General features: G+C 38.0%; 1 protein-coding gene across 1 annotated transcript in view; it reads right to left on the bottom strand.

The window, feature by feature from the left end:
• The window catches only part of LOC131162079 (protein DCL homolog, chloroplastic), a 28,788-nt gene extending 1,594 nt beyond the window's left edge, over positions 1–27,194 (bottom strand). Inside the window, exons 1-2 of the mRNA XM_058118213.1 lie at positions 26,836–27,194; positions 8,949–9,063 (exon numbers count right to left, since the gene is read on the bottom strand). Of these exons, the coding sequence (XP_057974196.1) occupies positions 8,949–9,063; positions 26,836–27,143 (423 nt within the window). The 5' untranslated portion in view covers positions 27,144–27,194. The remainder of the gene's footprint in view (positions 1–8,948; positions 9,064–26,835) is intronic.

Raw genomic sequence — 27,194 nt, forward strand, 5'->3', positions numbered from 1 at the left:
CTTATTTTTTCACAGTGAGACTTTGGATGCATACTCTCACCCATGAGATAGCTGTGGGGCCTGACCCTCTAAAAGTTTGCATCTAAAAGGCCAACAGCTGTGTAATAAAGACAGCCTAATAGTATATCACCATAAAGAAAGTATCCTAAGAAATATATATATATATATATATATATATAAAATATTTAACTTGTATTACGCATAATAAGTCCAATTGAATCTGAATGCTATTTGTAGCCAAGATCGAAGTTTTCAACTAATTAAAACTCGAATATATGATCAGATGCAAATTTGAACCAACAGATCTAATTATCTAAATTGGTATATAGATCATGATACAACCAACCAGCTACCGTAAGAACACTCAATTAAACCTATGCGACGTTCCTAATTGAGTATCCATGGAATGACTATAAAAATTTAAAATTTAAAATTTAAGAAAAAAAAAATGCTCACAATAAAACTCTGATACAAAATTATCCACTGCAAATAGCATTTTCATGATGAAAATTTAAAACAATCATACAGTAGAAATTTGACAAAAGGCAAAATCTAAACCTTAGTTGACAAGGCCCTGATCAGCCTAATCACAGTTTCACAATAGTGCAAGGTACCAAAACTCATTATAAATATAGCTAGGAAATTAAGTTGCATGTCTTCCTGGACCACTTGAGGGCAAGAAGGGCGAAAACAGGCTAGGATGGACAGATCATGTGCAACAAAGACAGATTTGCCAGGAAACATTAAAGTATTTGGGCATGGACTATGGAAAAGGTGAGATGGCCCACAATTTTATGGAAAGTATTGACTGTATAAGCCTCAATTGTGCAGCACACCTCCATATCTAAAGCTGATACATATCCTATTACAGTTGGTGATCATTGATCAGGGCTCAAACAAATCAGAACGCTCTTGAGGTACCTGTGTAAAGTTATGCAACGTGTTAGGGGTGACAATGTAATGGGGATTAAATGGGGCAAAGAGATGGCTTTACATGTATTCTCCAGGGATTTGTAAATGAATATCAAATTACTTGTGTTGTGGCTTGTATAGTGTTCTCTTATTTGAATAAAATAAGTAGTCTTTATTTTATCATTGAGTATAAGTGTCTCTTGCCTTCCTAATCCATCGGTGTCTATATTGATATTTCATGATTATGAGTGGTTTCCGAGACTTATGTGATGCTCATAATTGCAACCTTGAACAGGTGATTATTGGCCGACTCTGTTGGGGGAGAGCCTCAACGAGTGCCACGCGACCCCTTAGTTGAGTCTAATTTGGGGGTCTATGACAGTTGGTATCAGAGCACGGTATGTATAAGCACCATAAGCAGCAAGATGAGAACTTCAAAGTCATTAAAGACAGAGCGCGTTGAGGCGCTGGAAGAAGAAGTGACAAATCTTGAAACCTTGGAGAAGAAGTTCTTTGAACTCCAAGCGTTTGTGACAGAATTGTCAAAAGAGAGAGGCATGTCAAACGAGCTTGAGGCCGCCCGAGAGAACACTAGAGGAAACCTCTATAGTGTATCTGAGCTTGAGATAAGAATTGTGGAACTTGAAAAATTCATTCCACAAATGAAATCCCTAGAGAAAAGAACAATAGAGCTTGAGATCTTCCAAAAGAACATTGAGCAATTGGAAGCCTTTGAGAACAGGCTGAAACACATTGAGGGCATAATGTCATCCATTACATCCCAAGGGGGAGAGCCAATAGAGCTTGAAGCCTCCCAACGGGAATTAACTAATGATTTTTATGTGCTTGCAGATAATGTCAAAGAATCTATTAGCACCATAAAAGAGGATTTGAAGGAGGTGGGTAAGCTTTGGAACCTAACGGATCAATTTTGGAATGACTTACAAGAGGTGAGTACTAAGTTAAACGCAGTGGCCCAGATGTCTCGAAGACCAATAATAGATACTTATGAGGCAACTCAGATTAAGGTGCTAGAACCTAAATGTTATGGGGATGCTCAAGATGCAAAGGAGTTAGACAACTTTGTCTTCGACCTGGAACACTACTTTAAGTGCTCAAGGATTGATCTAGTGGAGGAACAGTACATCTTACTGAGGATGCTAAGTTATGGTGGAGAATCAAATGTGAAGACGTGCAAAACAACCAGTATACCATCAACACTTGGTAAGAGTTGAAACATGCCTTGAAAGAACAATTTTACCCAGGAAATACAGAGTATATGGCGCATTGCAAGGTATATGAATTACAACAAACAGGCTCGATAGGGAGTTACGTATAGGAGTTCCAGGCTTTAATGCTCAATATCAAGGATATGGTGGATTCTAACAATGTCTTCCATTTCCGTCGAGGACTCAAAACATGGCCAAAGAACGAGCTGTGAAGGCAAGGGATTCGTTACCTTCCCTCAACTCTCGCAGCAATTGAACGATTGGAGGATTTCTCAAGCCAGAACCTTACAATAGTTGGACAATTAAACCACTACTCAAATGGTTCTCAGAAAAGGAAATACCCAACATCTGACAATCACGAACAGAGATCTTCCCAGGTGTATAGATCTACAGGCAGGGAGAGCGAAAAGGGATCTAATAGCTTCTTGAGTGATAAGGGACCCAGAACAATGAGAGAGTGGAAGGACAAAGATGCAAGGAATTGGGTGCATCGACCGCCACTTGCTTATTTTCTGTGCATGGAGCCCCATCTTGTAGCATAATCCCCTAAGCAGAAGGCCTTGAATGCCTTGAAAACATTCCAAGAGGGAACAGAAGTCTAGAACACTGAATTGGGAGAAAAGAAGAGTATGTTGGGCACCCTAAGGCTTTTGTGGAGTCCCCCTCAAGAGCCCTAGTAGCAAGTGGAATGGGGGAAAAAAAATACTTGCAGCTTTTGTGAAATTATGCTTCCTATTAGATGTATTACTTTTGCTGTAATTTTTGTGAAATATGTTGCAACTAATCATGTCTTGTTAAGATGGTGATAGATGAATAGCCAAATTTGCGACACTCTGACAGCTATTAGGATGGACATTTGCTTGAAAGCCTACAAACTCCCAAAGACACATGTAGACAAAGAGCGATGACCATGACAGTTTGAAGCTAGAGACCTGGTTCTTGGAGAGCCCCCTGTTAACAAAGAAGATCTATACAAATAGAAATGCAGGAGCTCAACCTTTCTATAAATGAAGACAGTAGCCAGAGACGTAGTGAAGATCCTTGCAGATAGAGTCGGCAATGATGAAGGTTGTCAACAACTACACTTGGTTAGGAGAAGAGGGGAGGTGACAAGACAAAAGACTTCCAGCATCTCACACAGAAGATCCAAGATTTCATGAACTTCAATACAACAACAAAACATGAAGATTGAAGACTCTTTACAACAAATCAACAAGGTCATCGATAGAATGAGTGGGGGAGAATGTTAGGGGGTGACAATGTAATAGGGATTAAATGGGGGGGAGAGATGGCTTTACATGTATTCTCCAGGGATTTGTAAATGAATATCAAATTACTTGTGTTATGGCTTGTATAGTATTCTCTTATTTGAATAAAATAAGTAGTCTTTATTTTATCATTGAGCATGAATGTCTCTAGCCTTCCTGGTCCATCGATGTCTATATTGATATTTCATGATTATGAGTGGTTGTCGAGACTTACGTGATGCTCATGTTTGCAGGCTTGAACGGGTGATTCTTGGCCGACTCTCTTGGGGGGGAGCGTCGACGAGTGCCGCACAGGCCCTTAGTTGAGTCTAATTTGGGGGTCCTTGACACAACGCATGATCAATGGTTTTTTTTTTCTTTTTTTTCTTTTTTTTGGATAAGAGAAATTTTTTATTAAATACCGAAATAATATACAAAAGAAGAGGATGAGATGTACTCAAAAAATGATAAAATTAGAAATAAAAATATTACAATAGAGCTACCTTTCAATCCCTTTGGAAATTTCCCCCTTCTCCTACCAACCCCACCCCGGGGCGCCCTGCCTGGGCAACAAAAAAGAAAAACACATAAGAGTGGACCAAGAAAGAAGCTAAGAACACCACTCTTTATAATAAGAAACGAGGACAATTTGTGCAGCTCTTAAATATTTTTGCATTCCGCTCGAACCCAAGAGTCCATAAGACCGCGAATACAGCACCACTCCATAGAATGTTGCCATTTCAGCTCGATCCAAAATCCCCATGCCTCACCATCCAAAGATCACCCAAATTTCACAGTCCTGCTCAGTCTTTGACAAAATAAGAGAAAAGGGCATTCCCTAGCTGTGTTGCCACCTTACAACGCACAAACAAGGGCGCATTCATTTTGTTGGACTTATGGCACATGACACACATGTCAGGACTGAAATGTATAGTCCAGACAAAGGTCCAAATCTTCCAATGAACCACAGCCTTCAAAAGTGGTCCATTATAGAAAGTAAGGCAGTACGCTCATCATCCCCTCTTTCATTGATATTCCTTGAAATATCAATCCCACGAAAAGAGCCCCCCTCAGGATAGACGAATGAGTTGATAGGTGCATAGTGGAAAGAAGAAATCTTAAACAAACAAGGCACCACCAGCTCAAAAGATGTCTCACCCACCCAATATTTCCCACTTTGAAGCATGTGGGAGAGAAGAACAAAGTCGCTTTACAGGGGCATGCAAGAAAAATTATGCCACTTCCTATTGTCTCCTATCCATCACAATGCAGCCCATATTTACTTTTAATCACCTTATCCCGTAGGGAGTTAACTTCCAGAGGAAACTTCTATAAACATTTACCAATTAAGAAGATGTTTTTGGATACTATATTTCCAAGTCCCAAGCCCCATTCATATTTGTGTCACTTACAACCTCTCAATCCCCTCTTACCCTCCTTAGAGCCTACCCAAAGGAAATCATGCATCAACCTCTCTGAAGTCCTAGCTACTTTGAAAGGCATTTTAAAAAAGGTGAGGAAATAAATAGGTATGTTAGAAATAGAGGCAATAATAAATGCCACATGAACCCCAAGAGGCAAGTAAGCTCTCTTCCAATCCTTCAATCTCCTACCCACCTTCTCAATCACAAGGTCTCAAAAGGCTACAGAATTTGGGTTGCCCCAGAGCATGAGGCCAAAGTAAGATAGTAGCCACTCAAGGGAAACACAGCCTCCCAGGGTTCTAAACCTCTCCAAGTCCCTAATACCCAAATTGATGTCGACATCCCCACTATTGCACAAGTTCATTTTAATCCAATATCTTCTCAAAGATTTTAAGCAAGATACTGACCTTACGAAATTTCACAACATTGCTCTCAAGACATAGCACGTTATCATCAATACCTGAAGATGAGATAACAAATTTCCTCCCACCCCACAAGAGCCACTGATCACCCTCAAACCATGTGCATGCAAAAGCAACTACTCAAGGTATCCAACACTAGGGTGAACAATAAGGGAGAGAGTGGGTCCCCTTGCCTAAGCCCCTAGGACGCCCTAAATAGCTTTCTTGAATGACCATTGACAATCAAGCTCAAGCAACCTTTTATTCAACTCCTCCACACCTCCCCAAACCTTTCCTACTCATCACCTTATCCAAGAATCCTAGTTTACTTGTGTCACAAGGTTTCTAGAAGCCAAATTTAAATAGAAGTTCCCCTCCCTTCCTCCTTACGTCCTCCACCACCTCGTTAGCCACAAGCATTACGTCTAAAATTTGTTTGCCTTAGATTACAGAAACAGTGTCGTGTGACAATATCCCCAAAAATTACTTAAAATCTTATAGCTAAGACCTTGGAGGGGATTTAGTTAAGACTATGGACAAGATCAATAGGCCGAAAGATCTCTCCTTGGGCATAAGGGCAGTGAAGGTTGAGTATTGCAATGAAATTCTTCGAAAAAACTTCGAGAAGTCGGCTTTCAAAGCCTCCCAATTCTCCTTAAAGAAAGCCATCTCAAAACCATTTGGGCCAAGAGCCTTATCAACTCAAACACCATTTTTTTGTTTATTTCTTTGGCCTTAAAGAATTCTTTCGAGCCACTGAAATAAACTCACCTCAATAGGATCCAATCAAGACCCTTCATCATCAATCTATTAAGGAACTCTTGAGTAAAAAGTTATGCATAAAAATAAGTAATCTTGTCCTCATACATAAGTAATCACATCTGTAATCTAAGATTGCCCCATCACCGTATGCCATAAGTCTACTTCCAATTCCTTGATATAGCCTTTCCTCCTCCCACAAGCCACCTTATGGAAATTACAATGCCCTCCTAGATCCACTTCAACCTTGCTTTCTAACACCAACTTATATCCTCCCTTAATGAGAGCACCTCTAATTCAATTTACCAAGTAAAGACCTCCTAGTCCTATCCTCCAAATCTAACAAACTGCATTCTTCTCTAGCCTATCCAACCCAACAATATCTGAAAAGATACTGTTTTTTTTTTTTTTTTTTTATGCCTCTGGTGTGTTTCCAAAGATCTCTTTGTTTTAATTTTTCAACTTCAACTTCACATACTTCAATTTTCCACTATCTTAAAACCCTCCACCCCTAAACTTGACACTCAACCCACCAATCTTCAACACTCTCCAAAAAGGAGGTACGCAATAGCCACACGTTCTCAGAGCGAAAAAGGGGTAAGCCCCCACTGCTTTGGATCGGACTTAAGGAGAGGGTTGTGGTCAGAGGTAGGTTTAGGAAGTATAGGAAGTATTTCCTATACAAGATATGGAAACATGTCTTCCTACCTATTAGTAAACAAGAACCTATCAATGTGAGAGGAAGTATATCTCCAAATGAGACACAAGTAAAATTTCCATTGCTTAAGGGAAGATCCCCAAGTCAACAATCCCTGATGGGAAAATCAAACCTCATACTCTTAGAGATCTTCGACCTCCTTAGATTATCTCTAGAGATCTGAGTGACAATGAAAACTCCCCATCACCACCCATCACAAACTAGACAATCCATAAACATCTATTATCTCTTCAAAGAATGAGTTCCTCAAGGAGGACAAGTTTGAGACATACAATGATGTAAACCACCACTCCTCGAAGCCTCTTATATCTAGCAAGACCATCAAAGTGAAAGACCCCTCACAGACATCCTATAAGGATGCCACCCTCTTGTCCCAGACTACAATTTGGCCCCTAGATGCCCTAAATAAGGGTAGGGCCACCCAATCTTTGTTCCCTATACCCCAATCCCCTAACCCTCTAACATTTCATTTTATAGTGTAAAGACCCTCTAATGACTTGCCTCCCTTATCATATCTAATCGATCATGCCAATCTATCCAATGCCCTATCTAATTTATTAGCCTTTTTCCTATCCCTTGACTCCATTTTCCTCAACCTAACCCTCTCCGCTTTAGAACTTACTACGTAAGCTCCATGAGATCCTGGGCCTTTCGTCATCTAATAGGTCCACAGTTTTGAAGGATTCCACCCCAAATGACTCCTATGGCACAAGGGTGACTAAAATTTATATAGGAGGATTACCATCAAAAGAGACATTATTTACGCAGTAGGGCCTCTAAATGGTCATTTCCTTTGTTGTTTCCGGGATTGGGAATGAATCGGATAATGAAATTGTATAAATTCCAATGAATGTGAAATAGGTATTCAAAACGTTTAGACCAAAATTTTCTTCAATTCAAACATTATCTTGATTTGCATCTCTAAAGGAAATTCTGCAATCCTCGTCAAATTCTGAAGCCCTTGCAATAGATCTCCCATGGTATGTACCCATATCTTCCTCTGAGATAACACTTTTCCAACAAAAATGTTCAATAAGAAGCCATTCATATTCAAATGAGTGAAGACCGAAAGAGTTTTCATCATCTTCATCAAAACTTGCATCATATTATTCTCCCTTTAAAATGACAATTTGCCTCCCCTTGTTCAGATTGGATATACAACTCCCAAGTGTGACTTTATCTTATTGTAAGCTTCCAAAAATCTCTTCGCTTCTTTGGTTCTGCCAAGCCATTTGGCAACTGCCCTCTTCTCCCCTCATCGATCTAGAGCATGCCCTAACTTCTTCATGTGCTCTGTAGTTGTCTCCTTTTAGGCTGCCGCTTCAAAAGTGCCTCTTTGCAACACTTTTGGGCTCAATTTTGGGCCCATCTCATCTACACACACAAATCGTTGGGCCTTTCTAGTTATGGATTGGCGATAGCCGTTTTTTTAGCTAGGCTGAGCCCATCATATCATTCAAACTTAGATTTGAATTTTTACCAAAAACCACCAGCTATCTATACTAGTTCCCCCACGAAAGTGTTTTTTTCTTATTTTCCCATATTGAAGTTTCCTCACTCACACCCTTGCTCGCCAAAATTCCTCCATTGCAGGAAAACCAGAGGTGCAATTCTTGAAAAAATTTGAGTGCCTCATGGATTTGAGTTCTCTACCCACATTAGATGAGCCGCAATCAAAGCATCAAAATTCCTAATGGTTCGTAGCTTTATTACTTCCCACAGAATTTCCTTTCAAGTTTTCCCAAATCTTTTTCCAAGCCGATACCTCTTCATCATACACAAACCAATTGCTAAGGGTCTTTTTTCCATCCTAATGCCTCAATAGTTTTTATAATGAAGGGCAGGCTACACCAAAGCATGTAGATGTTAGGGCTACAATCTGACTTAGACGGGTGATGAAGGACAATGAAGGTTGCAAGAGACTGAATTAAGATATATGAAAGAATAAAAGAGACTAAGATTGTGAGAGGCAAAGATACAGCAGTGAAGGGTTTAGGGGTTTGGGTTCACTGGTGTGGAATAGCCATTTGGACGTTGTGTTATTGCAGGCAGGATCGCACAGTGGGAGGGGGCGGGAGATGAGTTTCAGGTATAGGTTTCGGCGAAGCATCATGAGAGAGAGAATACATATTAGTTGCTGAAGGTTTCAATTTTCCTTCATGATCAATGGTAAATAAAATGAATGAATTACCACAAGAAATGACAAAAACAATTCAGCATCTTAAAGAAAATTATTTATGAATTATGATGCAACTCACCACAATAGAGTCAAGTCCACATCCAATTTTATCCTCTGAATGTGGATGATACGCAAGAAGCTTCTCTACCACAGCTTTCTCATCTTCAGCTGTTAGGCGTTCCCCAGCCCAATACCTAGCAGCAACAAAAATGAGTCAAATAGACAGAAGAACTTGACAGGTCCAGCAAACAGAGTAAACAAGGCATGGAAAACCTGATAGTTTGGCTGCAGAAATGATTACTGACTAGAATCCTACCCAACAAGAGGTGATTAAAACTTAAAACAACAACCTTGAAATACAATTTTTCATTTCTAGAGGAAACAAGATAAATCATTAATTCATATGGGCACATCTATAAGTCACAAATGTTATGGCAAGCAAAGAGTTTTTCACTCCCAATTGACCGCCTTTTTTCACTTCTCAGAGCCTTTAACAAAGTACATTTCATGCTGCTATCCACTCATTTGTGTCAGCCCAATGTATTTACAGCCAAGAAATTCCCTCCATGTACATTATGAGACATGCTAAAAAATTTAAACATATTGTACAAGTGGTCGTATTTTCATGCTTTTCTCCGTTCACCAAAAATATTAACATGGCATGTGCATTTGCAACATGCATCAAAGCACGCATCTAAACAACCAAATGGGAAACGCAATTTTAAATACAAAAAAAAAAAAAATAGCACTGAAGGGAAAGGAAATGGAGGGCATTTGAGGGTGAGGAGTTTTCTCTTACTGCGCTCAAAGATAATTGGCTAAAGATTTTAAAGTTTTGGTGTACTGGACACAATGAGATAGAATCCATGTGAATGAGGTTTTATGAATGGATTGACCAACTCTTGCTGCATTTTGTTAGCAATACATTAGCTTTTACTGATTAAAAAAAGGAATAATAATATACAAAATCTCCAACGTGATAGAGCAGCAATCAAAAGCTCTCTATTTAAGTAGATACTTGGCTAAAGAGTTAAAAGCAAACAAGGATCGACTGCATAACTGGACTTTCATGGTTGAAGTTTAACTGCCTCGTACCATTAGCAAGTCACTAACATGTTCGGTCACCAGGAAAGCAGCATTGAAAAATCAAAGTTAGTTATACAATTAAAAGATACTTATAAATTGTGAATCAAGCCTTCCGTGAAGATTTGGGATACCCTTTGTCTGGGAAGTCAGAGGAGCCACACTATTAGAGAGACTGCATCTTCCACCCATTAGTACAATTTGATCCAGCAAATGGGCCTGGAATATTTTGAGACATAATTTACTGCAAAAATTTTGGGCCTTTCTGCTATGGTCCGGAAGGAAGCCCATTATCAACATCAATTTCTTCCTCAATACCCAAGAAGTAGCCCAAGTGTAAAGTGATTTATAATGCCTGGCGCAACCCATTTTAAGCCCACACCATTTCCATGCAACTCACCAATTATTCACAAGGCCCAGCCCCTTCCAATCCATCTTCTTCACACAGCCATTTTAAGAAACCCTAGCTGCCTCTGCAATGATCATCACCACCCCAAATGCTGAGGATCAACGGCAGGTGATGAACATCAATCTACATTGCATGCCCACAACAATTACAAAATTGATTCAATGATTCCTTCCTGCTGTTATGACCTTGCTCCACAAACAAGCAATTCTCTGAACCCCCTCACTCATGCCGCCTTTATTAAAATCATTTGCCATCACTCAAAACTCCTTATACGTCACTCAAAATGCTGGGATAAACCCTCATCACACATCTCCTTTAGCCTCACGAGGATCAAAAACAGAAAATCTTTTCCCCTTACATCCCAACCCCATCTTCATCAAACGAATAGAAATACCGAATGCTACCAACCCTCATGCTTTGAAAACCTCTTCCCAATCTTCTTAAAACCGATTATATCCCCTTCAAAACCCATTTCACTGACAACGAAGACAACCTAACCCATCAATTTTTCTTAGGTTTATGCTCAAGCAATGTTTTGAAAAGCTCAATCAAGGCTCGCCTTAAGGCAACGCATGCCTAAAATGACCTAAGGCTCAATCTAAAATACCCAAACCAAAAAGGCTAATACATAACATGTTGAGGCTTACGCATTAGTGCAAAAGGTATACGTTTTGTGCTTTTTTAAATGAGGCTTATGCATTTTTGGGTGTGCGATTCTCAAGTTAGATTTGATTAGAAAATTTTAACTCCATGTTTATATAAAAAGAGTATCATAAAATTAGTTGATTCCTTAAACTCTCAAACCTCACCTTTCCAAAATAATAGATAATTTATCTTAGATTTTGAAAATAATTTGAATTTTATAATGTTATAACTATCTCTTATCATGATTTACATAATAAAGTCAAGTTAGCATTTTTGAATGACCAACAAGTAGTTTGCAAATTATATTTGATTTCTTTTTTACATTATATTCGTGATTTTCTTAATTGTTTCGCTATTTTTAAAACTCCTAACATATTTTTATCCAAAAATAAAATTCTCAAAAGGCTTACACCTCAAAAACTCACTCTTTCCCACTCTATCCATTATCAACAAAGGTTTTTCTTTCAATTTGAACTAATCTTTTTGAAATCTCCTTCCTTTATAGTCTAAAATCATCATAGCAATAAACTTCATTGATCATTTCAGTTGTTCACCTTGTTCGGGGTTGTTCCAGTCGTTCCAGTCGTTCCAACTGTTAACCGTTTTATTTTTGGTTTCATTTGTGAATTTTGGCGTGGAGTCTATAAACCCCAAGAGTATGTTTCCTTTCATCATCCTTCATCATTGCTGCAGATAAAAACCGCAATGTTGGATGGAATGAAATATGGGCAATGGTCCAAAAGAATTTAGAAGATGCATTGATTGGAGAATGGAGCTCAATGGAACCTCAAAATACCAGACTGCAGGGATGTGCTTGCATCTCAATGTATGCAAGGAGATTTGGATTTACATCAAGCTCTTTTAATCCAGTAACATTACACGTATGAAGTGTTTATATCACAAAGTATTTTTAGTTACAATAGGGTGATAAGACAAAATACTTCGCAAAGATGAAGAGCATCCACGAGGAACTTAACATCATGCAACCCATAACTGCCAATGTTTATGAGATGCAAAATGAGAGGGAACAGATCATGGTTTTAAAAATCAGCTGATGACCAATCCAGTGAAGTCATTGTTGGTCCAACCAGTCAAACCGGTAGGTCATCCAACTCATCCTAGTGGTTGAACCGGTGACTAAGCATAATGTCAAATATAAGTGTGTGTACAAGTAAAATTAACAATATATACTATTAATCATTAAAATATAAATGTACAAAAATAATCTAGAGACTCAAGTACTTCTAGAACTTCAAAGTTTAAAGAACTAAAATTTCTTGTTTATAATTAGGGCATAACATCCAACAAACACAACAAACAACTTAAGAAAATTATAACATAAAAACAACGTACCAAAAGTTTGTCATTTTGTATAATAAACTAAAAAAATGAATTTATTATAAACTATTACACTAAAAATTTAATTAAATGTCAAACATACTATAAAATTTTAAAACCTTATAACTACTATTTGCTTGAAAAGTTTCAATTAACATGCAAATAAATTAAATAACACAATTCCGTAAAGTTAAAAGGAAACCAAAATTCATAAGATATATTTAGGCTTAATAAATTATTAAATAACAGTAGCTTATACTTCATATCCGTTGCCCAGAATCCCAAGGCCCAGCAACATCTACACGTTTACACCCAAAGGCAAATCAATGGCAAGAGTCGCAATCTACAAGATAGCAGAAATATAAATGGGGCACAATGAATCAATGTGGGCAGATCCTCAGGCAAGCGCAACTCACACCAATGAACCCTCCCAAATCCCAACCTGCCCACTTCTGTGTATTGGCATGAGCTAGGGAAAAAAATTAAAAATAAAAGAAAAAAAGATGAAGAAGGCATATCCTCAGATTGCAAGGCTCCTCACTTTATAAGTGTAGGAGGGTCGTCACAGTGTACATAACCTTACCCATGCTTTTATGCAGAGAAGCTATTTCCTTGGACTCGAACCCATGAGTAGCTGGTCACCAAAAAGCAACCTTACTGTTGATCTAAGGCCTGCCCTCATCTGTGAGTCTGGAAATTAATAAAATAAAATAAAATAAACAATAATATAAATATAAGAGTGTAAGGGCATAGGGTTTAAAAAGAAGCCCCACATGAGCTTGTGTCTTACTATTTGCCCGCCTAGGAAAAAGAGGAAGCTGAGCCCCTATCCTGCAATGCTGTTTGTCAATCATGTGAGGAGGGAGAGGAGGAGATTGCACAATCTGCATTTGGCCATAGGAGGAGAAGGCTGCACCTTGTGCCATGCCACAGCCTCTCAATTGTCGGCCATGGGAGGGAGGAGAAAACGTGCTGGCAGAGATTCAAAAATCACGAAATGTGAATTTAGGGTTTTCCTCAATTTTTTTTCATACTCATTTTCCTACTTTTTCTTAAAAAAAATCAAACCAAGTTGACCCAGCACCAACCCTAGTACAGGCCGGGTTCGTATCGGTTGGTGCTAAGTGGGCCAATTCTGTACTAGCTCAATTCGAATCCAATTTTGACCCCTCACCCAAACCGGACAAGCGACTCATTCCAGTCAAACCCAGTTGGAATGGCCAGTGCGGTCTGAGTTTCAAAAGCATGGAGCAAATGATAGTTCTTCAGCTCAGAGCGAGGAGTTTGGAGGCAACCCAATCCTAGTTGTTGTCCCCTGTTTCCTGATGTTTCAAGCTCCAGCTCTAAGAAGAATACTTTCATTACACAAGGTGATTCTAGTTTCCACCAAACACTTGTCAAAATTCTCAAGGCAGATTGAGTGGTCGTGATGGAAGTGATGGACATGATAGAGCCCAGCCCGCGAACACGCGCGCGCGCACACACACACACACACCCAAAAAAAACACGTGTGCCCATTTTGGATGAGGAGGCCATACTATTGAGTAGTGTTGGAATCTTCACAATAAACCACCATGCATCGCCAATGCAACCACCACATATCTCACACTTTTAGGCTCCAATGGAGAGCAGCATGTTGTTTCTATGTCAAAGGAAGAGTATTCCAAGTTCTAGCAGTATCAAGTATCAAGCATCGTAGCAAGCTTCTCTTCCCATTGCATTTCTAGCTAAACCTATAGCTTGCCTATCATCTAGTATTTCTCACACTAATCCTTGGATTGTAGATTTAGTTGCTAGTGATCACATGATAGGTATAACTAGTTTCCATTCCAACCCACCCCCCAAGTATTTCTTGAAAGCAAACCTCGTGTTACCCTTGCTAATGGGTCCACTAAGGGAATAGGGACAGTAAATCCCACTTCCTCCGCCTCTTTTTCTTTTGTTTTTTTATATTCCCAAGTTTCCCTTTAGTCTTATGTTAAATAGTGAGATTACAAAATTCATGAATTTTTCAGCAACATTCTTGTCTCATTCTATTGCCATTCAGGATTTGAAAACGAGGAAGATGATTGGTAGAGGACGTGAGGCTGGTGGAGCTTACCACTTCCAGTTCCTATATCCCACGACTGTCTGCACTTCTGTTGCCACACCATTCCAAATCCATTGTCGCCTTGGTCATCCTTCATTAGACAAGTTAAAGAAACTAATTCCTACCTTGAGTTTTGTGACTAGTCTCAACTCTCAAGTGTGAGTCTTGTCTAGTAGGAAAGGATCATTGAGTCCCATCTGCTTTCAAAGTCAATAAATGGGCAATAAGCCCTTCCATTTCTGGCGTTTAGGGTCCTATTCAGGTTATGCCAAAGTTGCGTTTCCAGTATTTGTAACTTGTGTTGATGATTAATCAAGGGACTTGGCTTTATTTAATAAAGGATAGTTGCTTCATATCTTTTATGCCTTTTAATATAAAACGAAGACTTAAATTTAATTTGCCTGTTTGGATACTTTGCAGTGATAATGCTAAGAGTGTTTCAATACCTAATTCACTACCAACATGACTAAGTTTTATATTGTTCAACTGTGCACACACTTCATAACAAAATGGAGTTGAACAGAGAAAAATAGACATATCCTTATAGTCTGTTGTACACTTGTACCCTATTTTATCAGATGAATGTTCCTAAAGTGTTTTGGAGTGATGCTGAACTCACTGCCTTCTTTTATCAACATAACGCCATCCTCAATTCTTGGTGGTAATCCCCTACTCTATTTTCCTCCCAAATGTTCCCTTGTTCTCTTTACCTCCTCATATATTCAAGTCTATCCGTTGTTCATCAATTAACCCCCAAGGGTGACAAGATGGATCCTCACGCTATAAAATGTGTTTTTCTAGGCTACTCCTGTAGTCAAAAGGGATCATCTTTTTTGTCTTTGGTGTTACCTTCTTTAAGTCTACACCATAATATTCTGAGTCCTTGAGTGCTTCCAACCTTGATGAGTCCTTTCCTCACCTAACCTTCCCAATTCTAGCTTCTATCTCAAATTCTCAGGCCAGTCATCCACCTATATCTTCATCTAGTTTGAGGTCCTTCTCATTGCCTCGATTGTCCTAATTTCCAAGTGTATACACCCATGTTTTAAAAGGCTCAATCAAGGTTCTCCTTGAGGCTCGCCCCAAAATGAGGCATGCCTAAAATGCCTAAAGGCTCAAATTTATACCAAATCCCAAAAAGGCTGATGAATACACACCAAGGCTTATGCATTTATGCAAAAGGCATTCCTTTTGCGCCTTTTTAGTTGAGGCTTATGCATTTTGGGTGTGTGATTTTCAAGTTAGATTTGGCTAGAAAATTTTAACTACAAATTTATATAAAAGGAATGTCGTAATATGAATTGATTTCTAAAACTCTTGAACTTCAATCTTTCCAAAATAACTTAAGAGTTGTATCTTAGATCTTGAAGATAATTTGAATTTTGTAATGTTATAGCTATCTTTTGTCATGATATACATAATGCATTCAAGTTAGCAACTTTATAATGACCAATAAGTAGTTTACAAATTATAAATTTTATATATATATATATATATATATTTGCATTTCACTTTTAATTTTCTTTATTTTTTCTTTATTTTTTAAAATGTGCAATTTATTTATATATTTCTATCTAAAAATAAAATTCTCAAAAGGCTTTGCCTCAACACCTTAAGGCATACACTTTGCCTTACACCTTTGCTTTTTGAAACATTGTTATACACAATGGCAACTCAAGGGAAGAGAGTCCCCACCAGCTTCTTCACTACACCTTACGTTTCTTCATCTAATGATCTAATTTCCCAAGATATTAATCTTCTCATTGATGTCTAAAAAGGTAAACACACCTAAATGCAGCATCCAATCTCTAATTTTGTTTTCTATGATTTCTTGTCACCCTCATATTATTGTTTTGTTAGTACTCTATTTTTTGCTGCTCTTTTTAAATTTATTTCTAAAGCCTTCGCACGTTCTGGATAGAGGACTACAATGGTTGAAGAGATGTGTGCATTAGACAATAATGATACTGGGGAATTGGTATCTCTTCCTCCTAATAAGTCTGTAGTTGGTTTATGCTAGGTGTACAATGTATACCGTGACAGTTAATGCTCACACTTCTATGGCTCGTTTGAAAGCCCACCTTATTACTAAGGAACATACTCAAGTATACAATTTGGATTATTCAAACATATTTTGTCCGATCACCAAAATTGCTTTTTGTTTGTCTCCTCAGCCATTACTCACCTCTACATTAGTTAGATGTGAAGAATGCCTTCTTACATGATGATTTTGAGGAGGTTTATATGGAGCAACCACTTCAATTTGTTGCTTAGGGGAGTCAAGCTTAGGGTTTCGTCTTAAGAAACCATTGTATGGACTAAAGCAATCTCCCAAAGCATGGTTTAGTCAATTTAGTATCATTGTACTTTATACGTGAAGCACATGGTGATCTTGAGGAGGTCTATATAGAACAACCACTTGAGTTTATTGTTGAGGGAAGGCAAGATTAGTGCGTTGGCTCAAGAAATCATTGTATGGTGTAAATTAATCTCCCAGAGCATGATTTCGTCGATGTTATGTTGTTGCAATTGAATTTTGCCTTCAATGGTGCGCGATAGATCACTTTATATTTCATCATACTACAAGCCTACATCCGATAGGATTCTGCTCATTATGTATGTGGATGATATTGTGATTACATGATGATGATAATCAAGGTATCCCGACACCTAAAGAATTTTCCACACACTAAATTTCAAATTAAAGATTTAGGACCATGAAATACTTCTTGGGTATAGAAGTATGCAGATCTCATACAGGAACCACTTTGTCACAAAGAAGTATGTTTTTGACCTTTTAAATAAGATTGAGTTATCAAAATCCAAACTTGTCAATACACATCCTAACACTAAGTTAGTGTTGGATGTGGGTGATTTGTTAGTGGACCTTGATAGTACGAGAGACTTGTTAGAAAGTTGAATTATCTTACAACTGCTTGACCAACATAGCATTCGCAACTAGTGTTGTGAGCCAGTTCCTTAGTTCTCTACAAACAGGTCATTGGAAGGTAGTAATTTGCATCTTGAGATACCTCGAAGATGAGAGGTCTCTTATGTCAAGATCGAGGTCAAACCAATATTCAAGGATGTAGATGCAAATTGGGATAGGTCACCTTCTGATAGAAGATCCATAACTAAGTATTGTATTTTTGTTGGTGATAACTTGGTATCGTAAAAGAGTAAGAAACAAATTGTGGTGACCAAGACAAGTGTTCAGTCAGAGTAATGGGTCATGGATCACACTACATCTAAACTTGTTTGGTTCAAGAATTTCCACATTCCCGGTCTATGGATTTGTCTAATAATCAAGCTGCTATTTATATTGCCTCCAACCCAATCTTTCGTAAGCAGGCAAAACAAAGTTGATTATCACTTTTTTTAGGAGAAACTTGCACAGAAGCTCATTACAACCACTCAAGTGAAGTCTGAACTCCAACTTGCTAATGTATTCACAATAGCCTTAGGGGATGCTTGTGTTAAGTTCACTTATAACAAGCTAGGAATATATGATATCTATGCTCCAAATTGAGGGGGCGTGCAATCGGTTATTTTGGTCATTCAGCATGCGTTATTGCAATGTTAGAAAGCATGAGTTAGTAAGGCTATTACAGTCATTGTCATGTACTTGACATATAACATAAATATAGAGAGAGACCTATCACCTATCATTGTGATTAAGTCTTCCAATTCACTCAATACTTCAACATGTACAACGAATTAATGACTATCATTAAGACTAAGGTTGGTGAGTCTAGGAAATTTCCAATCACAATAAATGTACATCAAAGGCCTACTTTGAGTCCTTATATTTTTGCATTAGTGATGGATGAAAGTACTGGGAGTATCCAAAATGAGGTTCTTTATTGTTTGCAAATGATATCGTCTTGATTAATGAAACTAGAGGTGGAGTAGAATCTAAGTTAGAAATATGGAGATAGCTTTAGAATCTAGAGGTTTTGAGATAAGTGGAAGAATTAAGACGGAATATATGAAATGTAATTTTAGTCATGGCACGAGGAATATTGGAGAAAATATTAAAGCTGATGGTCAACAAATGAATATCACTAGTACATGCTGATACCATGGATCTATTTTGCAAGTTGAAAGAGAAATTGAAAAAAGAAAACTCAATATATAAAGTTAAAAGCAAGTTGGGTAAAATGGAGAAGTGCTTTGGACATATTGTGTGACCATAGAATACCCTTAAAATCAAGAAAAAAAAAACTTTATATAAGACAATTATAAGACTAGTTATGCTATATGAATAAAATGTCGGGCAATAAAAATTTGCCAAAATGAAAATAGCAATGTGGATGAGCAGTGCAATGTTAAAAGATAAATTATGGAATGAACATATTCATGGCAAGTTAGGGAGATGGCTTCAGCACCTACCACATAGGCCAAATAATAAAAGAGAAGAAGTAAGCTAGTAAATGTTAGTGGCAACAGAAGGGATAGGGGTCAACCTTGAATTACTTGGAATGACATAGCAAGTAAAGATTTAACAGCCCTCAAGTTGTCCAAGGATAGTACTCAAGAACAAGTAAACTGGAAGAGAATGATTCATGTTCCACTACTGTAACTTAAGGCTTGGTTGTGGTTGTTGTTGTTGTTGTTGTATTTGGGTGTTTTCTTAACGTACAATAATCCCATCTTTCCCTTTAAACCCATATAATGTCAATGTGGCTCAAGCAAGATTAGAAGAGCACTTGGGGAGGTAACATCACCTCCCATAACAATGACACACACACACATATACATATATAAAGCTAATATTGTCAAAAAAGTGGGGGAAATCACTTTCATTGATATTTATACAATAGTTAAGCCCAGGATATTTTGTTTTCCATTTGCCTCAAATCATTTATATAATGTTGATTATTAATTGTTTGCAACTTCATTTTAAAAATAGCATATAAGAGTCATATTGTTTGATCCATTAAAAGTTAACTTAAATTAATTGAAAAGGGGTGTGCGAAAATTTTGAAACAGGACAGGGTGTTAGTGTATTTATGCCAAATCTCAAGGGTGTCGATGTAATTTACCCAAAAAAATTGTAAACGGGCAAATGAATTGGAAACCATTGTTTTCTTTAGTTTCTCAAGTTGTGTATCTTGTGTCCACTTTTGTCTGAAACACCTTTTGTAATGGAGTTTATTGGTCTTCCCAAAGATCTGATTAGCCATGTTGGCATCTTTTTGGATGTTCTGGCTCTAGGCTACAACTATCCATAATAAACTACCAATAGAACTTGCAATGTCAAAGAAGGTTCCAACAGACACACTACATAAATTGATAACAATTTTCTGTTCATAATAGACCTCCCTTTTGAACAATTGTCTCAATACAATGCGCACAAAATAACACCACCTACTCAAGCAGAAGGCAAATAAAAGCTGCTTTCCAAAGTGATAGTTAAAGAGGACAAACTGACTCAACCGAAGTCCCAGACTGTTGGGCACAGAGCTAGAGAGAGAGAGAGAGAGTAGAAACTGGTACATCTTCCTAGGAAATTATAAATCAAAAGAAATCAGGAACCACCGCACTTGACTTCTATGAGTCCCAGGACAAACCTATAATCCTAGACAAGTTTCATAACTCTTTTCTAAATGTCATGACACATGACACCTCTTCAATTAAACAATACAAATCTGAAAACAGATTAATATGTATGAAGCTATAGTATGTCAAACATGGACACACTTGAACCAGCAAAGCATGCGATTTAACATATGGTAGCAGCTTGTGGAGTTGCACAGTTCTAATGAACCCATTCAGAAAAGTGACTAATCAACTTCAACAAGGGTTGAGCATATAAGCATTTATGGTTACATTAAGTGTGGAAGAGAATAAAACACATTCAGGTTCTTCCTTCTACAATGCCATGGATTCATGACAAAGAAAAAAAGTTGTTATAGTTGAGTTACCAAGTCATTAAATTTTAAAAAAGAATGTGAAAAGATTATTTTACGTTAAATGAAGTATTCCTACTAGCCCACAAATACTTGCTGTTGTATTAAAGTTTAAGAAAAAAAAAACAAAGTAAATCTGTATTAAGAACATTGTTTTATCCCAATACCTGCAGAAGTTGGATTCTATGGCTATAATAGTGTCTTGCATGCAAAAAAGCATGCAAAGGAACACAATCAATTGAGTAGCCAAAACCCAAAAGAAATCTTCATGAAAAATGTGTTACATTTCCTTGGTATGGAATTTTATAAAATAATAAAAACCAACCAGCAATACGAACTCCCCATATTTTCCACATCACTCCCACTTTAGACATTACTATCAACCTCCTAGAGAAAATTATCAACAGAAACACCAAGTCATCCCACAACGCCAACAGCCAATCAGTAATCTCATGCCGATGAAGCCTAAACGCCAAATAATGAATGGGATTTTCACTAACATATCTCCCTTCTGAGGATTTTCAAAACCATTTTTAAACAAGGCACCAAATGAGATTATTTATAGGAAATGAAAGTATATTGATATGCTACTCCATCTAGCTTCAATTAAATAAAATTTGATGCAGAAGTAATATTTTTCACTCACTACACTGTGGTAAACTTAAATTTCAGAGCTGCATCCAGCAAAGAGATCATCCCAAGAACAAAACTTAAATCCTCCTTCACTACTAAAGATAGTCCTATAAGAAAATCCATAAAAAAAAATAATAATACGTAATCCTACTCACACCTTAAATTACACCTTTAAACAACTCCCTAAAAAATACTCTATTGATAAGTAATCCTCTCAACTATTTCTAAACTTTGAGCCTAGAAATTTCCTCCAAATTTTCCTCTATCTAATCCAATCCCCACAAATCATAGCCATTTTTCCTACCAAAGCAAAACTTTACAAAACTCAGCATTTTCGACCCCAACACAACAGTTTATTTTGAGAAGCAAACCCCTTTTCTAACTGGCAAAATCAACTTTGAATTCCTTTTTCCACCATTATTCAAAAAACATCAAGCACTGTTTTTGCATAATGTAGGACTGGAGAAGACAAAATAAAGTTAAGTCAGAAGACAATTCACTTGCCCTGAATAAAAGGTCGGCCAACCACCATCCTAGTTTTCTTATTATTTTTTCAAACAACTCATTGATGAAACCCTAAATTGTCACCAACTTCAAACCCAAGGATGGGAAAGAGAAAATTACATTACAATTTTCCATTTACAGCAATGCAGCGAATTAACTGCTCTGGTCAATATAACCTCAACTTTTGCACAAGTTCAACCATATACTAACAATACCTTAGAAAGTAATAGAACACTCTTAGTTCCTCAACTGGGAGTGAGGAAGCCCAACAAAAAAATAGGATTGTCAATCTGACAAATGTGCATACCACATGAAACTGATAGGAGACATCAGCTAAAAGTTCTAACTATTCTTAATTCACTAGCTTGGACTAAACGAATATATATTTAAAAAAAAAACATGCAGGGAAATTGGTTTTCACCTACAGAGATGCAGATTAATTATGGAAGGCAATGAAGCAACCCCTTTCTTCAGATGAATGCACTGTGATATACTACATGGTTATCATAAAATTTGACATGTGCCTAAGTACATGGAACCTCTACGAAATCTCCACTATATAGTAAGTGAAAATTGCCTCAGAGTTTTAACCGTAGGCTACAAGCATATATAGCCCCCATTTGAAATAACCGCAGCTCATAAAACAATTTAATGACACCATGCCTGGACTCAAAATACCATACCATACCACAAAGAAACATCCCTCAATGCACCAATCAGCCTTTTCTATACAGGTACGAAGGGCTCAGGGCCCTTGTTGACAGACTTTGAGTGAATAACCCTTCTAAAACTCCACAGTCTCCACCTCAGCAAATATTTACTCCTGGAGCTTTCAAACATGTACCTCCACCTAAAGTTTTATATCCCTCAGCAATTGTAGCATGGAGTAGGTAAAAGCAATGCAAGAACTTCTCCTTAATAGCAATTGTCATTGCATGCCTATTACATTCTCCCTAGCAGCCACCTTAACAAACTGAATCTTACGAGTAGCAATCAACTGTCTTATAGATGGCAATAAATGACTACAATGTGCTTTATCCTGGCATTGTAGACCTATTGTTTGCCAAGTAGATGGCACTCCATCTCTATAACTGTCATATATTCTGCCTCAGCACATACATAATGCAACAACTGAGTTTAGCATGGATTTCCGACAAAGTCTGCCTAGTATAGACATATCCTGTGAACCTCCTGTCATTCAAATCTCCTACACAGTCTACATCAGTGTATACCTAAACTAAAGTTGAATCCTGCCTTTAATCAAACTCAATGCCCAAATCTGCCAAACCCTTCAAGTACATAAAAACCAATTCAAAGCTCCAATGCTCCTTGCCTAGATTTGCCATAAATTTCCCCATTATACCAACTGCATGAACAACATCTGAACAAGTACAAACTATGGCATACTTCAAGCGCCCCATGACACTGGTGTATGGTATCAACATCCATCCCACATCCTCCTCTAATCATGGACATTGTGCTAATGATCATCTAAAATGATTTGCCAATGGGGTTGACATTGGCTTAGCAAAACTCATGCTAAACCTCTCCAACACCTTTCTCAATAAGTATGTTTAGAGGCCCAAAGTTTTTCTCTTTTTTTTTCTCCCTTTCCTTAACTTGCTAACATGGTCCTCCTTCTTGAGTTTCTTGAAACCTTTTTGTTGCTCCATATAAATTTGTTCCTCTGAGAAATGTTGTTTTAACAACCAAGTGCTCTGCTCCAAATCAAGCTAAGCTACCATGTCCAAAATAAAATAAAATAAAACAAACAAACAAAGGTACGACGGACAACTAAAGAGAACATATGATCCTTCCTTGTGAAAGTAGTACCCCTTTGCCACTAGCCTCCCTTAAATTGTTTGCTTTCTCTTTCTAAAACACCATTTCCTTCCTAAACACCTATGTCCACCCCCACTAATTTCTTTCCTTTAGAAAGTTCCACCAACTCCCCAGTTCAATTTTTGGGCAAAGACTCCACCCCTTCCATCATACCTTTCATCTATTGCTCTTCTTTACACTTGAAACTACATTCTAGAAAGAGTACGGATCCCTATTGCCAATGACTAACGCAAAAGAGATCACATCCTCAAAATCATATTACAATGCTCCAGTAAGCCTATATTTGCCTAGAGTTCCACTTAGCCCATCTAATTGTCATTTTTCCTCTTGTTCAACTAAGGGAATTTGGTTAATGGACATGTTATCTACCAAACTTCACTTGCACACCTAGTTCTTCCCTATCAACTTTCTTACTTCATTCATCTTCTTTTTCCTTGAGCATGGACGTCTTATCAAACACCACATCTCTACTTATCATCACCATCTTGTCCTCTAGATCTCAAAACTTGGACCCTTTGACCACTTTTTCATAGCCAATGAAAACACACATTTTCGATTTAAGGCCTAGAACTCTTAGCTTAGACCAAAACTCATAATGAATGTCAGCATATACTAGGCAATGAATGATCATCAATACAGAGTTGTTTACCTCCTAACTTGTCCAAACTTTCTCAGCCGCTTTGCTATCCATCCTTGTAGAAGTGGCAAGTTAATAATATAACAAGTCATGTTGACTACATTTGACCAAAACTCTAAGGCAATCCTACCTATAGTCTAATGCTCCAGGCTCTCAAGAAGGGCTTTGTCCTCTCAACCACCCATTTCAGAGTCCTATAAATTGTATAATTCCAACAATCGCCTCAAAGAAACTTCAAAAACACATTTGGTAGCCCGTTATTTGGTTTAAGACATTTTAGTGACCTTCTTGTTTCTCAACATCTACCTTCCACAACTTAAATTTGCAAAAAAAAAAATACAACGTTTTTTCTTTATGAAGTACACCCAAAGCTTCTGAGAATGATCTTCGATGAAGCTAACTAAGTACTAAGCTTCATTCCTTAGTGGCATTCTCAAAGACCCCCAAGCATCAATGTAAACATAATGTAAAATTCCTTTGGTACCGTAGGACTAAGGATGATGACTAAATGCAATATTTGTAGAGTCTACAGTCCTTCAACCTTTTCAACAATTTCCTCTCCAAGAGTTCCATCATATCTAGCTCACAAATATGTCAACTATGTCTGTATCCAATGAAGCAACTATTGCACTATTTACAACTATACTACCATTAAATCCTTTGACACCCTAAAACCTCCAATGTATGGAGTAGTTGAGAGACCATCAAAGTCTTATAACCAAGAGAAAGAAAATTCTAAGGTTGTCGCTGTGTGATCTAGAGGTCACGGGTTCGAGGCATGGAAACAGTCTCTTGCAAAAATGCAAGGTAAGGTTGCGTACTATAGACCCATTGTGGTCTCCCCTTCCCCGGACCCTGCATACGCGGGAACTTTGTGCACCGAGCTGCCCTTTTAATGTCTAAAATTCTATAATATTCTAGCAATACCAAACTTTCATAATATTGACACCACTTACAAGACAGGGATGATTGTCACTTGGAACAACTGACCCTCCGTCACGTTACTTACAGGTATCAAACCATCAACTATAATGAAAAGAGCAAACCAAGTTCTTAGTCCTAGTATAATGGAAAGAAATTCACTTGAAGCAACAAGTATAAGTTCCTCGTAGACCTCGACATATGATTTATCTATCACCACATTAGTTGAGCTCAATGGTCAACCCCTTCTTGTCTTCCTATTTCTTCCAAAGAGGACAATCTTACTTGTAGTCTCCCTTCTACTTGCACTTGAAACATTCAAAATTCATGTCATTGATTTAGACCTCAACCTACCCTTTTGCTTACCTCTCTCCTTCGATCTCCCTCTCCTATGCTTGGCCTTGGCAACAAAGGCTTTTGGTTCATGGTCCTCTTTATTAAGTTCCATTTTGGTTCAACATAAGAACCCTAGAAAGCTCTTCATAGGGTGAACTTCCTATAAAGTAGCATCATAAAAAAAGTGTTTCAAAAAAGCAAGAGGGGAAGATGACATCATCAACACCTTATCTTCACTTCAGTTTGACCACATTGCTGAGAATCTAATTATAATGATTCATATGTTGGTCCAGATCTCCACTCTCATGCATATTAAGAAACAAGAGTGACTTCTTTGAGAGCAGTTTGATGGTATTGTTCTTAACTATATACAGTTTCGTCCATAAACTTTTCGCCATTTTCTATTCCCCTATGTTGAATATCACTAAATATGTCAAACAGGAACTAATAATACTACAGGCATTCCAATTACAACCAATCATTTTCATCCATCTTCTCCACTTTGGTTAGTACCTTGTAACCTTCCAACCAGTTACCTACATCTGCCACAATCTAATGTTTCCCTTTCCACTGAACTTATTGAACCTAGCCTTCTCCTTACTATTCATAGATGCAAGCTCTAGAAAACCCAAGCACAAGCTTTGGAACCAAAGAGTCACCTCCAGGCCACCTCCCCACCGCCCAACACAAGAGAGGCCAAGGTTCAACCCCCATAGGAGAGTTTGTATTGTAGCCATGGGATCACTCCACCACTAGTCTTCTAAGTTGCAAGTTCCTATACCACATTGTGCTCAAAAGGAGTTCACGACTAACTTTGATTTAAGGTCCTTGCCATTGCAAAAGGGCAAGTATTTTTGGAAAATGGGCAAACAACTTTAAAGTATGTGTCAACTAAGAAATTGTGGTTTTGTGTGTATATTTGCCAAAAGAAATATCAAGTTTCATGAAAGGATATTATTTTTGAAGACTTCTCTGCTGCCAAAGGACTCACCACTCTTCGCCAAATGATATTATGCATTACTAAGTACACTGCCTAAGGGGATTGGGTAGCCGAGTAGATAACTTTTTATTACGTAAACATGCCTATTATACAACTCTGCCAGTAGTGTTGTATAACATATAACTTGAGACTATCCACCACTCACACTACTCCTTGACGAACTAGAGAAAAATATGCAATGCAAAAGCCTTATCCCCAAAAGAGAAGGATAATAACAATAAAATATGTTACGCAGTATTATCAAAGACATAAATAAAAGCTATTAACCAACATTTGATGGTCGTATAAGATCTTTGATTTAAAGAACTCAAGGTTGTATAAAGCTCATTTACACGCCATATTGCTATCAAGAAACCAGTACGTATGCATAGGCTCCAGATTCCAGTTACGGAATATAAGGCCAAACTAAAATTACCAGAAAAAATCAGGACAACAAAAGAAACTAAAAACTCGAATTATTTGTCTTTGTTTTTTTGGTTTCTTAAGCAGAAAGTTTAGCTCTCTTAGGTCTCAAATATTGCAAATTTCGAGCATTAAATTCTAAAGTTCTTCTCCTTCGTGCATTTTTCTCGGCAAGCAGACGGAACAATAGGTTTAATGGCGATCAGGAGACAGACCTCTTGGAGTGAAGAATCTCCTTTACAAGTAAAGTGATAGGCTTGATATCTAGAAGGATCTCAGCTTCCCTATCTTTCCACTCGCGGAAATCAGGATGGTTCCACCTAGGGTACTGGGGCGGGTCCCTGCTGCTCAGGGCATCCGTAGTCTGCTTCGCAGAGGATCCATTCTCATCTGGCTTAGACGGCTCGGCGGCAGTGCAGTGCGGTTGGCACGGCGGCACGAAGAGACCGGCTGCCAATCCGTGGTGCGGCCGTCGGAGACGGAGGAGGAGCGGTACGCCTCTAAGAAGCAGCGGAACAGCCATTCTTTGAGTTCAGACTCTGGGAAGTAGCAGCGGCAGTGTTACTCTCTCCGG

The sequence above is a fragment of the Malania oleifera genome, chromosome 8, assembly GCF_029873635.1.
Source record: "Malania oleifera isolate guangnan ecotype guangnan chromosome 8, ASM2987363v1, whole genome shotgun sequence".
NCBI classification, from domain to species: domain Eukaryota; kingdom Viridiplantae; phylum Streptophyta; class Magnoliopsida; order Santalales; family Ximeniaceae; genus Malania; species Malania oleifera.